The 16,516-nt window shown below is 36.1% G+C and overlaps 1 protein-coding gene across 2 annotated transcripts; it reads left to right on the top strand.

The window, feature by feature from the left end:
• Positions 1 to 388: 388 nt before the first annotated feature.
• Positions 389 to 3,600, top strand: LOC140809638 (probable receptor-like protein kinase At1g80640). 2 transcript variants are annotated; one of them, XM_073167326.1, is made up of 10 exons: positions 389 to 773; positions 1,157 to 1,318; positions 1,449 to 1,699; positions 1,793 to 1,925; positions 2,005 to 2,068; positions 2,161 to 2,257; positions 2,322 to 2,424; positions 2,819 to 2,937; positions 3,016 to 3,105; positions 3,199 to 3,600. In XM_073167326.1, the coding sequence occupies exons 1-10, from the start codon at positions 608 to 610 to the stop codon at positions 3,334 to 3,336; spliced, it is 1,323 nt and encodes a 440-aa protein (XP_073023427.1). In that variant the 5' UTR covers positions 389 to 607; the 3' UTR covers positions 3,337 to 3,600. The 2 variants fall into 2 exon arrangements, with proteins under 2 accessions (XP_073023427.1, XP_073023426.1); XM_073167325.1 differs by having other exon boundaries at positions 391 to 773; positions 1,151 to 1,318.
• The last annotated feature ends 12,916 nt before the right edge of the window (positions 3,601 to 16,516 follow it).

The following is a 16,516-nucleotide window of genomic DNA, read 5'->3' as shown; positions in this document are numbered from 1 at the left end:
ATTTTATATTTAAATGAGGATCAAAATGTAATTATAAGAAATAGTGATATTCTACACTGCAATCACAATAATTTAGTATAAATAGTACATATATATAATACTTTTTTCTTCCTATTTTTCCTATTAATTATCCAACTATTTCACATTTATATTTTTAATTTCTCCATCAATCACAATAATTTTCAAATTTTCTAATCACATATAAATTTAAGATCATATTGAAAACATTTAAATCTTATTTTCATGCAAAAACTTTAGAGATTAATTGATTGGAAAGTTTAGCAGGGGAACGTGAGCTTGTTTAATAAGTTATTATGGAGTAGAGCTGAAATGGAGGTATTCACCTTTTAATAACTGCCACATGATTGTTGTGCATTCGCCAGTCTTACTTTATCTGGATAACAAATAAAGTAGTTTCTTTGCTCTTTTTTTTTTTCCCCAGTTTTTTGTCCTCTTCTTGCATAAACTTCAAGACAATAATTCTATCTTAGAGAACAATTTGAAATTTGAATTTTTAAAGCTATCGGACAAAGTTTAAGGTTTTTCGGGATAATCCCATTAAAATTATTCTGAGTTGAGATTTCTTGAAAGAGGAAAAGGGGGAAGAATGCAGTTTTGGTTGTTGATACTCTTGCCCATTTGGGTCTTTAGTTCTCCTTCGTTCTCAGTTCCAGTTGATGTGAAGCCAGATCCTCCAGTTGCTGACCCTGTTCTTCCTACTGAAAAAAATCCCATTTTGGGGAATTCTTCTGATCTTATAGCACATTCTCCAGGTAACTTTTGGATTTCCCGAGCATTACCTATGTTTTTAGTCCCACCCTTCTAATGATGGGTGGTTTCAAGATTCTTTGTTGTTTTTCTTGAATGGTTTTATGAGGGCTCATTGGTTCTTGTTTTTTTTTCTACTTTGAGTGTTGACGCCTAAATTGAGCAACTGACATTCATACGCAAATCTGGAATTTTGCTGCTGATACAATTTTGTGTAGTTCTTTATTTTCTTTTCCTTTTTTCGGATGGGCGAGAGGGGGGGTGATTTTTATTTTGTATATTTTTTGGCCGTTTGATTTTGGTGGGGTGATTGTTGTACTTCTAGACTTAAATCTATGTTTTCAAATGTAAATTTTCTTTTTCTTCTCCCTGAAATGTGAAGTTGCAGAGGTGAAAGTAGTGCACCGTCAGGACCTGAACAAGAAAATTTTTATCGCACTTATTGTTTCTTCTGCTCTTCTCGGGGGAATTTTGCTGCTGGCATCTTGTTTATGGATATATAGATCGAAACATATGAAAAACTGCGATCCAAAAAGTGGTCGGAGTTCAGGTACCTTCCTTTCGTAAGGGAACTGTAAAAGTCATATTTTTTTCCATCGTTTTGTGTTTGATTAGTTTGTTCTATCTTCTTATCGATCGATATATTGTCATTTGTATTTTTCTTAAATATGTATATGTAGATGTTGCAAAGGGAATTTCATTTGTTCCAATCTTGGATAAATTCTCTTCACTAAAAACTAGTGGCAAGAAAGGTTCGGCTGCTCTGATTGAGTATCAGGTCCTAGTAGCTGCCACAAACAATTTCAGCGAGGACAATATACTCGGTGAAGGAGGATTAGGACGTGTGTATGAAGCTCGTTTCAATAACAGTTTGCGTGCAGCTGTTAAGGAAATATTTATTGGTGGGCAAGAAGCTGAAAGAGAATTTGAGGTGCAGTTTGGGCATATTATGAATTGAGATTTTTCTTTGTAAATTTTCTGTTGCATCTGTTGATCACTTCTCCATTATTGTTTGAAAGTGCAGAATGAGATTGAATTATTGAGTAAACTTCAACATCAGAATATAGTTTCTCTCTTAGGGTATTGTATTCATGGCGAGTCACGATTCTTGGTTTATGAAATCATGGAGAATGGAAACTTGGAATTCCACTTGCATGGTAAAATGTCTTTTTTTGAGTTCTCAAAAGGTTGTATCCATGAACGATGAATGATACTTTCTTGAAAAAAATACTTCAGGACCTTCGCACCAATCGACGTTGTCTTGGAATGTGAGAATGAGAATCGCCCTCGATATTGCAAGGTACTCAACCCATTTTGAGAATCATTTAGTGCCCACTTTTGTCATAATCATTTGATTCTTGACCTGGACTAACGTTGTTTCCTGTTCACCAGAGGATTAGAGTATCTGCACGAGCATTGCAACCCTCCTGTGATCCATAGGGATGTCAAATCTACCAACATTCTTCTTGATTCCGACTTCAATGCCAAGGTGTTAATATTGATATTCATGCTTGAATTTTGTGCATCTCTTATGTTTTCTGGTCTTAATTCAGCTTTCCGATTTTGGACTTGCGATTACCGGTGGAAGCTCAAACAAGGCCAGCATCAAGCTTTCTGGAACTTTGGGTTATGTAGCTCCAGAGTACTTGTTAGATGGTAAGGGCCTTTTTCCGTCTCAAGTACTTGTGGTCCTGCCTTGTCTATACTCAAGGCTGGAATCAAAGTTTTACCTTTTGGAGGCAAAGAACAACTCTCAAGTGAAAAAAATTAGCGGAATTAAAATTTAAATATGCACCTGAAATTGTATTTATTCTGCTCTGGTTCAATATAGCATCGTTTGCTTTTTAAAGTCTGAGTCACTGAAACGCCAGAAAATGCATATAGCTGTAACCACTTGTACAAAAATGTGAAGGCGATGCTGTCAAAATGCATAAGAATTGCAGGTTTAGTTCACATTAATGATTATCAAATATGTAGTTCTTGATTTTTTACAGTTTATTGCTTCGCATTCAGATTTCAAATATTGACAAGTTCTTTAAGGAATGATCAGGTAAACTTACTGACAAAAGTGACGTTTACGCATTTGGGGTGGTTCTTCTCGAACTTCTGATGGGAAGAAAAGCTGTGGAGAAAGTAGCCGAAGCACAATGCCAATCAATAGTCACTTGGGTAAGTAAATATTTTCGAAGAACTTTTATTCCAATAGCCCTCCAACTTCGACCTAATATCTTGACCTTCAACAAACAGGCAATGCCTCAGCTGACTGACAGATCCAAGCTCCCAAACATCGTGGATCCAGCCATCAGAAACACGATGGATTTGAAGCATTTGTACCAAGTATGTTTCAATCACAACCTCATTAGTTTAAGGGTTACATTTTGTAAATAAAATTTGCCAAGTCTAACTTCTTAAAACAATTTTTTGGCTCAGGTGGCTGCTATAGCGGTGTTATGTGTGCAACCAGAGCCAAGTTATCGGCCATTGATAACAGATGTTTTGCACTCATTCATCCCCCTCGTACCAGTCGATCTTGGAGGATCACTGAGGGTAACAAATCCTGCTCAATAAACCGGTTCGTAACTTTGGATTATAGGCGAAACATCTGCTCTTGAATCTGGCATCGTAATTATAAAATTATAACAGAACTGAAAGAAATCTTGTTTGAGATTTTCTTGATTTAAAGGCTCTTTTTTGTGTTGTATATCTGTTTCATTAGGATCTCATATTGAGGATCTGATCTACGTGGAAAACGAAATTTTGGTTTTGCATGTGCAGTGTAAAGTTGACAAACAAAACTTTTTTATTGTTCAAATATAGTGTTTCTTGCACTTCCCTCTCAGTGGTCCATCAAATGATTAGGCTGCAAACTAAAATAAATTTGCAAAAACAAAAATAACTGCACAAGATATTTTGTCTAAATTAATTGATGACGACTAAATCAGATGATTTATGTTGTCTGCATTGGAGACAAGAGACCGAGTGCAAACACAAATGACAGTATTTCTAGCTGCCGGATGCATTTCAGTGTACTTCGAAGTTGCATAACTTTATTTTCTCAAAAGCTATGAAAAAGTGTATGAGTTTTTTTCATTAAAAATCTTCATCATTGAGTACTTTAGACGTGGAGAAATGTGCATGACAAATTTATGAGAAACAATACTGTATGACCATGCACACATTTTGCAGGGCTCAACTTCTTGAGAAGCCTTTAGATGTCGCTAATGCAGATTCAAAACCTTACAAAGCCATATGGCCAGTTTTGGCCTAGTACACCTCTACCAAAATTTCAAATTCCATTTCTGGAAATATTCCTGAAAATGTCATGAAAACTACTTGTAACAACGGAGAGAAGCTTCCACAGAACTAAGAATGTATAGAGCAAGAACAATTCTATTGCTTTTTCATAAACACCAATTTTCTCAGTGTAACTTTCAAAAGAAGATTATTATTATTATTATCAGGTGGGGTTTTTCAAGGTGGAAGGCCGGGTATAAATTCTTAGTTATTTTCTCCAATCTCCACAGGCATAGTCATCTCAATTCGCTTCATGTTCTCTACTACCGTCTGGCGTCTGGGGCTCATGCCAATAGCTCAAATGGATGATTAACTCTATTTTGAGTTGTTGCAAACTTGTCTACGGAAGCTTCTTTCTAATCTATGTGTTCAGCCCTCGATTTCCTTCTACTCGAAGTTGTCTCTTCGAATACCAGTCGTTGAGAATGGTTCTTCTGGACACACACAAGTATTAGTCGCTTTCTCTGCCCCGTCTTCATTCCTGGAGTTATCCACAATAATTTTCCCACAGCTAAGATTATTTGGGACCCTGACATCATTTTTTTTTCTTTATTTTCTTCACGTTAATGTGTCCTTAATTCCTTTCCTTTTTTTTTTGTCAAAGTTATGGATTTTTCTACCGGAGTCCGGAATTGGCTTATTATCCTCAAGAGTCAAGAATATGTATGTACCTTCACGCTTGAAAGCTCACCTGAGTTCCAAGCATACCTATCCTCGTTCAAAATAATGCAAAAGAAATCCCATTTCACAAGATTGGATTAAATCAACTTATTAAGGATCAAAAAGTCTAATTTTGACTATGAACTGTGATAATGGCAAAGGGTTAAAATCTGAACTACGAGTTCAATATTATCGAGCATGCGTCACTAGTACTTGGATGAGCACCTGCTGAGGATTTGAAGAATGATATTTGAGCCTCCTTTAAAAAGGAGAAAAACAAAAGTTTCTTTTTTCATTTTTTGATGATGTGAAGTTGGTTAGGAATGTTTTTAGAATTTGTTACTTGGATTATGGCACTGCAGGTTTTGAGTTTAACTTAATTGAAAGATAGGCTCCGTTTGTATTCTAATGAGTAGAAAGATTGAAAGACGATGTACCCGTTGATTTCGATGTTAAGTAAATACCCGTATGTGCTGTTAGCAACCAAATCCTTGGCGGGTTTTGGAGGATTATTTTTGGATTTTTCAGACTTTCCTAGGAATGGTTTCTGAATTTCGTAAATTTGGATTAGGCCACTACGGAGATTGAGTTTCACTTAACTGAAAGATGGGCTCAGTTGGTATTCTAATCTCTAGAGCACTTGAAGAGTCTAATATATCTGAGTGAATTGAAACATCAGCATCTTCTCATCATCCGATTCAATATAAATTGACTTGCTGCATTTTTCGTTATTGATGTTAAGAAGACGCAGCTAGGAACCATATCATTCATGAGTTTGTGTCGATCGCTTTAGGATTTTTTTAGATTTTCCTGGTTTTTGCTCTTTGGTATGTATACCGAGTTTGGCAGTAAACGCTGGGTAGCCAAGTGCGGAGCGAACAATATAATGAAGAGATGCTGTATCGATACTCCGAATACTTTCATCACAATATTTTCGATGGAATACAAACAACTATCTTGAAAGCTAATCTTGGTTTGAGCTAGAGAGCATATCTAGTGACTATGTAACAGTCACAGTGCGGATACAACAAGGTTTTGAGTATGTTAAGGATGCTACCCCTTGACAAGTTTTGAGTTTCACTTAATTGAATGATAGGCTCAGTTTGTACCAAGTTTGTTTACTTCAGAATACTTAAGAATTGCCCGCAAGTTTTTAGAGAGAGCTCACAATTTAGTTTATGAAAAATGTAGAATTCTTGTCTAATTTATCCCTTTGTTATTTACATATGCACTAAAACAATCATAACTAAATAAGTGGATCGTGCTTTTGATTGATGAAAATATTGGCTTGAATTTGTTGATTCACTTTACATTTCAATGCATAATCTTTCTACGGTTTTCCTTATTTGAAAATACCAATGACAATATCTTAAGGGTGTCAATTTAATTGAGTTGTATCTGGTTGAGCAATAGTAATATTCAAAAAGTGCGCAAACCCGAACCCGATCCAACGCGAAAACTCTTAACCTGAAGCCGAATCAACCTGATTTTGATTTTTTTAAAGAAAATTAAATAAATTCAAAAAAAAATATATTTTAAATTTAAACACATAATAACAAAATCTCTTTCATATATATGATTTAAATTTGAAAGCGATCATTTTTTTCGGGTCAGCTATCAGGTCCAATCTGATCTTACCCGGAGACGAAAACCCCAAACCCAAAGTTGATTTTTTTGGATTGAACCGTGTCGGGTTGATGAGTCATATCTTATTTTGACATCTCTACAATATCTTCAATTTCCTTGTTTTCATCTCATTGACCAGCATCAAAGTGCGAGTGATCATGCATTAATTTGCTCATTGATGTTTGATTTGATCACTTAACTTTCCCTCCAAAAATGTCACTGGTAAATGACGATGAAATTAACGTTGAAGTATCATTTTCTCACACCCAAAGCATAACGGAAGTTTTTTAAAAAAATCAAGGTTGTAAATGACGGGAGGCGGTGGCGGGGCGGTCACCGACCACCTACCGCCTCGACTGTATAGGCTGCGCCTAGGCGGTTGAATTTTTTTAAATTATTTTTTTTATAGATAATCATATATAATCATGCAATATAATCACAAATAGTCATCATTTTTTATGTAAGAAGATGTGTAATTAAATAATTTTTAAGCACAAAAAAGTTTCATAAAATATATTGTCAATAAATATATATATGCAAACTAACAAGATAACTAATAAAGATTTATCATCATATTAATGTTATTATACTAACAAAGTAATATAATTACTTTTACCAAAAAGCTAAGTTTAAATTTCAAAGTTTCAATCTATTATCCATTATTAGAACAAGTACTGGAGTAAACATAGCTAATCTTCCAAATCATCTACATATGCACCATCTAATATATCTACATATGCGGGCGGCGGGAGACAGACAGTGTGTGGTGGGTTTAGTGGTTGAGACTTGAGAGTGAAAACCAAAAGTAAAAAAAAAGTTGGGTGTGCTAGAGTTTTGAGATTTAAAATTATTTAGCTTTGACTAGGTTTTTGAAATTATTGACTACAATTTCAAAATCTTGACTGCCCGTCTCAATCGCCTCCTCACCACCTCGACCAGCCTCCCCAACACAGTATAGTTTTGGCCACCTAAAACACCCGCCTCAAGCGTAGGTGGTGCGGTCGAGGGCCGCCTACCGCCTAGGCGGCCGCCTCGACCGCCATTTAGAACACTGAAAAAAATTATTTGACGTTCAAAACTTTCCTTGGTCGTCATATGCTTTAAAACATTCATAGGATATTTAGATCTGTTTACCTTTGTGTATTTAATGTTGCACATCAAACCAATATGAGATTAGCGGAGCTGGTCATTTTTGTAAATCCTTACGAACATATCTTCCTCATTCGATCGTCAAATAAGGTCAACGACCAGAAACTAGATTATAGATGGTAGTAGAGATCTAAACAAAATTTTCGTCGAGATAGGATCGTCAGAATTTCAAAAATCTGACGACGATGTTGCGGTGGAAGTGACAAATATTTTGCAGGGAGGATAGAAGGGGAAAAAGATTGGTGGAAATTTATATTTTTTTTGCAAAAATCATCTTATTTAATATAACAATTGATGAAATATTTATAAGTTTTTGTTCCTTGTCAATACAACAATTCTACTTGGATCAAGACATTGTTATTTAATTATTTATAAATAAGTTTTATTTAATTACTCATTTAATTAATTAATATATTCTAGATTCTTCTAAAATATTTCACGAGAATTTTATACTTAATAATCACCACACTAGTAAAATTATTATTTATCATTATATTCTAAATTTACTGAAATTATGAACTCGTTATAACTATGATAGACGATCAAACAATATCAATGTATCGAGGGTAAAATTCTCGTTCATATAATGAAAAAAGAAAATTTAGAAAGACAATTTTTCATTTATATATATTTTACAGTTGCCAATTTCGAAGGACAAAGAAAAAGGACATCATTGTCAAAATGTGTTAGAAAGGGACATACTTCACATACATACCGACAAAGATTGCCAAATATATTGTCTATTTACTTAACTACATGTGGGTCACAAAACCGTGTCGTTTAATGGCCAATCACCAATATTAACCAAAATTACTTGATCCATGCCAATTCAGAAAATTTATTATATTATACACACACACACTTGATTTCAAATCGTTCTTAACAGTGACGTTAAGAATTATTTTTGAATGGCTAGACCACTAAAAATTATAAGTGCAAAAACGGTCTGACTTGACTACTGATAATTTATACTTGACAGTTTAAAAATAAACGGCTTGAAATGGATTTATAGGAATGTAAATGCATAATGTAATGACACAAATATTTTTGTAGATGTTCAGAGATAAAACTTCCACGTTCCTCTTCTTACACTTAGGAATGTTTTCACTAAAAGACTTCTGTTTTACAATATTTTGTAACAACCCACTTCAGTTATGACTTATCACTACCTAAATGAAACTTTTAGTGATCAATTTACATTTATGGATATTTAAGAACCCTCAGTTCACCAGACAATAAACCCAAAACCCAATTATCAGACTTGAAGGCTTGAGTTGTTGGTGTAACACTGATTGATCCTTGATGATCTGATGCTTGAATGAACCGCTATAAATTGAAAGATTAAGTGTCCTCGATATCTTTGAAATGTTCAAGATTAAAAATAATTGAAGTTTGTCGATAGAGTTCTTCGTGTTTGAAATCTACATATTTATAGTTGAAAGCTCCAACGATCGGAATTTTTTATCAGTGATAATATGTATTTTTTCCCGATAGAATGGACATATAATGTAACGTCCAAAAAACCAACATACATAAACCGCATGCATGCAAATTATTTTAATTGCTTAATTGTTTTATTTAATTGATTTTAAATGCTAGCATAATGTTTATTATATGATTAAATGTATGATAGCATGATAAATGTTTACATGAAATTTAAGGATTTTATCCGAATATTCGATAATAGGTAGGGGAAAGGAGATCGAGGACGACCAAAACAAGAATATGTAATTTTCTTTAATTAATGACAATGCTTCCTAATATGATTTAATTTTCTTAAAAATATTGAAATTCGCATTATTTTAGGAGTCGAGCTCGATTTTTCTCGAAAAGCCGGTTTTGGGCAAACAAGGAGTTTTAAAAGATTTAAAAAATTATTTTTTGGAAACTTATTTTATAAATTTTTATGTTCTAATTAATTAATTGTTAATGGGCCCAATTTAATTAATTTAAGTAGACCCAATTACCCTTAAGCTTGCAAGCTCAAAACCAAAGCCCATTAGTGTAAGGCTCGAGATTATTAGTTTCATTGTCGTACGACTCGAAGGTTATGAGAATGCATGTCATAAGATGAAAGTACAAAACATTTCATGTGTGAGAGACCGCCCCCGCGCTTCGACCAAGAGTGCACCCGCGGTCCGGAATGTAGCGCACCCGCGGTGCGACGTGTTGTGCAGAAAATGGTGACACCTCTTAGCATGCATGCACGAGTATATATAGCATGAAACCCCTTCGAAAAGCATTGAACTATCGAGAAAAAGGGTCTGAAGAAGAAAGGAGGAAATCCTTACGCCTTTTCCGAGAAATCCGTCCGCCTGATTTTGAATCTGACTTCGGTACTGAGTTCCTATCGACGTAGGCTATAACTTGACGTAAGTTTTGCTACGTTTTGACATGTTTTAGAATTATGATATTGTCAGAATTGAATGGAACTCATATATGTTGTTCTTGATATGTTAGACATCGTAGAATCGAAGTCAGACTAAGAAACGGACTGATTATGGAATTGTTATGAATTTTTAGGGTATATTGATTTATACCAGACAGATTTGAATTGTGATTGGATTACGGATTGTATTGGATATGGGTTATGGATTGTAACTGTTATCTGGTGATATGGCATTGACGGGGATACTGAGTTTGTACCGTTATGCCGTTGATTTTGAATTAAATCAAGATTGATCAGATTGTTATTGAATTGAAAGGTATACTGATATGAGATTATTGGTATTGTCATTGCCAGACATATTGTGAGTTCAGGATTTCGACTGAGCCAGAAACCGGCGAAAGAAAGGTATAAGTCAATGTGGTATTGAGAGATCGACTTGAGTTTCTCTAAATCACATACTTTACTTTATTGCATTGATATTGCATTGATTTGATTGATATACTTGTTCTCTTGATTATAGATAGCAGGTATTAGACGAGTAGTCTTATGACAGAAGTGCCTGATAGTGGTGGGATTACCACGGGCACATTGCACGATGTCATGAGATATTGTATTGGCGGAAGTGCCACAGTCTGCTACTGGATAATTGGCTATCGATGTGGATAGAATTATAGCTCATTCTATTACTGGTGATCAGTATTGTATCGATGTGGATAGAATTATAACTTCTTCTATTACTATTGATCGATGCTATATCGATGTGGATAGAATCGGAGTTTCTTCTATTACTGGTGATCGATACTATACTGATGTGGATAGAAACAGAGCTTCTTCTATTACTGGTGATCGATGCTATATCGACGTGGATAGAACTGGAGTCTTTTCTATTACTGTTGGTCGATATGGATTGCCAATGTCTGGAAACCGGGATCCCTAGACTAGGATTGAGTCTAGTCTGAAACGTGGAGTCACGTATATGTCGACAGTCTATGATTGATTATGTTTCAGAGTTTGATACATATATCTGTTACCTGATTACATGCTTTATATTTGTTTATATGATTGCATGTTTCGTTGATTTATACTGGGATTATATTCTCACCGGAATTATCCGGCTGTTGTCTTGTCTGTATGTGTACATGACAACAGGTGGGACAGGTTCAGGGTTGAGGAGATGAAGAAAGATCGTGATCAGAGTGGAGATTCCGGACTTTGATTTTGATGTATAATAGGGTTTGAACACTTGACATTAGTTGTTAAACCTTAGTTTAGTTTAAATGCATGCAGTACAGGACTTGTATTGTATTTTATATACTGAGATGTATATATGTTTGATTTCACTACGTTCCGCATTTTAAAAAAAATTTTAGACCCTGTTTTTAATTGATTAATTAGTCCCAATTATGATTAAGAACTTGATTAGCGTCCGGGTCCCCACAATTAGCATGTTAATTTATTTATAAATAAGTTACCTAGGCTTTGAAAACACCACAATTCATTCATCAATCAGCCGTGAAACACACTGATGAATCGTTTACAAGGCACCTTGAGGTGCTTCAAACAACTTATTCTCCAATAGCTACAATAGCTCGTATTCTAAGAATGTATACACCGATGAATTAGATCGAGTTTGGTATATAACCAAGCGGAAAACACTCGAAATAATCATTCGTTAAGAAACACTGATATATTTGTATATCCTGTGTAACTAAATAACCAAAAGACTAGATTAGTTTTTGCATTCATTAGTTCAGTTATGGTGAGAACTGAACCGACGGATGCTCTAACTGGTTAAATTAGTTTGAAAACAATAGTTAAATAGTTAAATACACAAGATATGTTAATGGATGTTCGGAGACTTTAACTGCTCCTACGTCACCCTTTCTACCACCTCGGGTAGGATTCACTAGAAGACTTTGATTTATACAACTACTTGTTCAAACCCACCCAGCTTATGACTTACCCAATGCCTAAATGAACTCCTAGACTAGACTGAAGGCAACACCTTCCAGTCAACACTTCTTTAACGTCTATGTGAGAAAGAATACATACACAAGTTTATTGTCTTTGTACAAGACTGTATTCGAGTGGTGGTGTGTGTGTATGTATGAGAACTGATCTCTGAAACTGCCCGAAAGTGTTCTCACACACTGAGGGAAATATGCTTCCAAACTAAGCTGATAACATGTTTTTGTGTTCCCTCTGGGCTGATTTCTTCTTGTAAACTGATAAGTAAATAAGAGTGCCGTTTCTTTTGTTTTTCACACACTTTAGTATATGCTCTCTCTTGTTCTGCCTGCTGATGGTCTTGAGCTTGTATATATAGAGGTATTGAGACCGTAATTCAAGACTCATCACATGTGATCGTTGCAGCTTTGAATGTGTTCCTTGGTATATGTGTCTTAACTTTTCTGACATGCCTTCAGGAATCTCTCGGCTTTAATCTTAGCTGCAACGTCCATTATTGTACCTTTGATCGTACAGATGTTTGTATCTTTGTGCGTAGCTGGAATCCACTAAGATAAGCTTGTTTTGATCTGCAACTGAATGATTTCTAACTGATGTTCCTAGCTGATCATCTGAACTGATCTTCAGTTGGACTGGTGAAATCAGTTGGCTCGTCAGTCGAACTGATTTCACTCTTTCAGTTGAATGGGTCAGCTGGGTTCTTCATCAGTTGAACTCTTCATCAGCTGGCCGGTTTTGAAGATATTCTGCTGAATCATCCATCAACTGGACATTTCAGTTAAGCTGTTCTTTGATATGTCAGTTGAACTGATTCAGTTTGGTTGATCAGTTGGTATTTTTAGCTAACGTCTCGAAAGTTTCAGTTTACCTCGCTTAAGTGATCAGTTAGAAGCCTGATCAGTTTCTAGCTACCTGCGCAGTCAAGTAAATCATTAGAAACAAAATAGATAGTTTTGTTAACATCAAAATTAAGATTGCGAACATGAAATGTTCCAACACACACCACACACACACTTCAGATTTTCGAAAATTAGGAGGAGAAGTAAGGCTTGTGTTCTTTGTCGTCCGGTTGTCCATCTTCGCACCCTCGCCAAAGATCGAATAATCGAGCGTTATAAACGCAAGGACACGTTTTCTAAACCCTTTTAAACATCATACAAATCATAATATGTGTGTTTTAATTGAATATGCATGAAAAATACGTGGATTCGATTATTTTACGGTATGATACATATTTTCAACGTTTTTACAATTTTATGCTTGTTTTAAAAGAATCGTTATGAACCCAATGGACACGCCGCCAAAACATGATAAATTATGGACAAAACATGATAAATATTGAAGGGAAATAAGATGGAAACTGTAGAAAAAGAATCAAAGAAGGAACTGTGAGTTGTGCTGGCTTGTACAAGATGCTAGGTGCGGTTGCTTTGCATGGGGCTTGGGGGCTCTTCCAGGGCTGGTTCAGAGGCAGTGGTGGTTTGGGTCTAGGGCTGGGTTTGGTCCTCGGGCGGATAGGGTTCGAGCCATGGTCTGGGGAAGAGTCCACGTGAAGTGGGACTCTCCCCCACCCTCGTGTATGTGCAGCAGCGGCCATGGGGGCTCGCTGCCGGGGCTGTGTAGCGCCCAAATTTAGTACACATATAACCCATGAATTAATTAAATGGTTAAATATTTATTTAAGTTTAAAATGATTTTATCGATGCATGATTTATTTAAATTTCATTATTTTAATGTTTATGTGATGCACGTTGAAATGTATTTTTTCGAGTTTCATGTTTCAGGCGATTATTCGAAGCGAGATCGAGGAAAAGACTTGTGACGATTTTGGTAATCTAAATTGTGGTGTTTTATTTTAAGTTGAGGTTGGGACATTTTTAAATAATTACTAAGTTTAGTATTTTAAAGACTAACTTATTTATTTAGTGGATTTAAGAGTTTAAAACTTTTAAAATTAGCATTTTTGTGGATTTTATTTTATTAAAGGAGAATGTTATAAAATTAGTGTGTATTTTATTTCAAGGTAAAAACTAGCGTGAGACGGTCTCACGGAACGTATTTTGTGAGACAGATCTTTATTTGGATAATCAGTGAAAAAGTATTACTTTTTATGCTAAGAGTATTACTTTTTATTGTGAATATGAGTAAGGTTGATCCATCTCACAGATTGAGATCCGTGAGACGGTCTCATATGAGACATAATCTTATTTCAATTAAGGAAATTGAGTGAGTTAGTGTTTGATTAACTTTAAATTAGTGGTTAAATTTTAATTAAGCAATTTTCACTCCTTAAATTACAACCTAACACACACACACACACACACAGACACTAATCAACGACACAACACACACACACACACACATATTTTCAATTCAGTTTTATATTTTTAAGAGAAGAAAAACACTAGGGTTATTGGAGAACTAGTGCAGCCGCCCCCTCCTCTAAATTTCCAGCAAGTTTTGTTGAGTTTTTTCAAAGATTTTAGCGCCACGTTCGTCCCGGATCAATCCTCGCACCATCTCCACTTTGGTATCGTCGTCATAGTATTTTTAAATATCAAAAGACACGTATAAACTTTCTTTTGCTGCATCGATCATGTCATATTATGTGTTGCGTTGTTTTATGCGTAAAAATATATGTGTGACGTTCTTGGTTTGAGCGGAAAATGGTTTGGATCAGTTTTGAGATAATTTTAGATCTGAAAACTCGTTATTGCTGCCATTTCTAAAACTGCGATTTTTCGGTCGTGATTATGAGAAAACTTTCAACATGAAAATTGTAGAAAATTTTGATACCTTCAATTTGACAGTAATTTAGAATTTTTTGGATGAAAATTGAGTGAATTATGATGTTTTTCGTGAGACGGCTCAAACTTCATTTTTCAGAAAATTATGTATTGACGCGTTATTGAAGTTTACTTGTTGCAGGCCTCGTTGGGGATCGACGGGTGATCGTGGCTGCGTCTAGGTATGCTTAGTATGATGTTGGGTTGCTATTTGATATGTCGTTTAGTGTCGATCGGCAATCGAGCACATTAGAAGTCGTAGGAAACGTTTCGGCGGCAATTATCACGGTTTTGAATTGTATGTATCGTAGGGTGAACATCGTTGCTTTGGGTTTTGTACGAGTTTGGAATTGGTGTTATGGAATGCTAGGATGGGTCTCGGGGTGTCGGTTCATGGTCCGTATAATCGAGTCTAAAGTGATAAGCACCTCATGTCTTGAATTCTCGTTGGTTTCCGATTAGCGCAGGTACACGGACCCGCGGACGGACCCTGGCACGGGGTCCGTGCCTTTGTTTCTCCTTGATGCCATTTCTGCGTGCCAACACGGACCCCCACACGGACCAGGGCACGGGGTCCGTGCCTTTGCTTTCCTTCGATGTGTCAATCAACCGAGTGTACACGGACCCTTTAACGGACCCTGACACGGGGTCCGTGTCCCTTCCTTTTGTTGGTCCTTTCTTTGCGCACAAACACGGACCCATACACGGACCCGGACCCGGGGTCCGTGTATTTCATGTTTTGGGAAAAACATAACTGTGTGTTTTGGGATTTCATGTGATGGTTTAGTACACTGATTTAATGAGGTCAATTCCCGAGAGTTTTAGAACGTCTTAAGTTATTTAAAGGGTTTGGTGGTGAGCATGTGTACCTACGTCTAAGCAATGCAAGTTTAGTATTTTAAATTCATTTAGTATGTGCAGCAACGGCCCCGATCGAAGTCCAGCGAATCCCTCAATGCCAAGTAAGTATGTTTGACGTGCAAAAAAATATTTTAAGTTTTGAGGTATGCTAAATGTCTTGTGACCAATTATGAATGGGTTTGGAAGTCGGTGAACGTGGCCAATGACCTCTCCACCCCGTTAAATTATGAATGGGTTTAGATCGTGATTGAAAAGCGTTAAATCATGAACGTGGACCAATCAGCCCGTTAAATTATGAACGAAGATCTCATGTATGTGGCAGTGGATACGTCCCTGTCATCCCAGTACTGTGGTTTAGTCTGATCAGGCGCATTATGTTATGGGTCACTTGCTTTGAAACATTCTCTACGCAAAATGATGAAGCCATGTATGTTTAAGTATGTTCAAGTATGCAAGCATGTTTAAAAAAGTTTATGGCACGTCTAAGTATGTATGTACGTATGTGCAAGTTTTATCTTACAAGTTCAAGTTTAAAGTGTGTATGTCCTATTTTAAAGTTGCATGTGATTTTATTACGTAGTACTCGTTATCTCCAGTTTATACGTATTGAGTCTTTAGACTCACTAGACTTGATCGATACAAGTGAGGATGTTTATGAGGAGACAGGAGGTGGGGACCAAGGAGCAGGCTTGGACTGAGCGGGAGGCTAACCCAAGGACCGCCATGTTTTTTTAGTTTTTATGAAAATGTTCAAACACTTTTGTCAAACTCTATTTTTAGACCTTTGTTTGTGACAAATGATTGAGAAATACAGTTATTTTATCGAATTTTGAACGTTCATGTTTTGTTCAAGAGAATTTTTAATTTTTTCGCAAATTTTGAATAGTAAAAGTACGGTACGTTAGAGGCTGGGTGGCTCAGGGTATGTCGTCAGGGTCCTAGGATGATGGACAGGGGTCGGGCCAGGGGCTGGAGTGGTGGGCTCGCTGCTGGCTCGAGAAAAATGAGGGACCGC

Source organism: Primulina eburnea, chromosome 13, assembly GCF_022965805.1.
Source record: "Primulina eburnea isolate SZY01 chromosome 13, ASM2296580v1, whole genome shotgun sequence".
In the NCBI taxonomy this organism is placed as follows: domain Eukaryota; kingdom Viridiplantae; phylum Streptophyta; class Magnoliopsida; order Lamiales; family Gesneriaceae; genus Primulina; species Primulina eburnea.
Note: the sequence above shows the minus strand (reverse complement) of the source record. Positions and strands in the feature narration are given on the sequence as shown.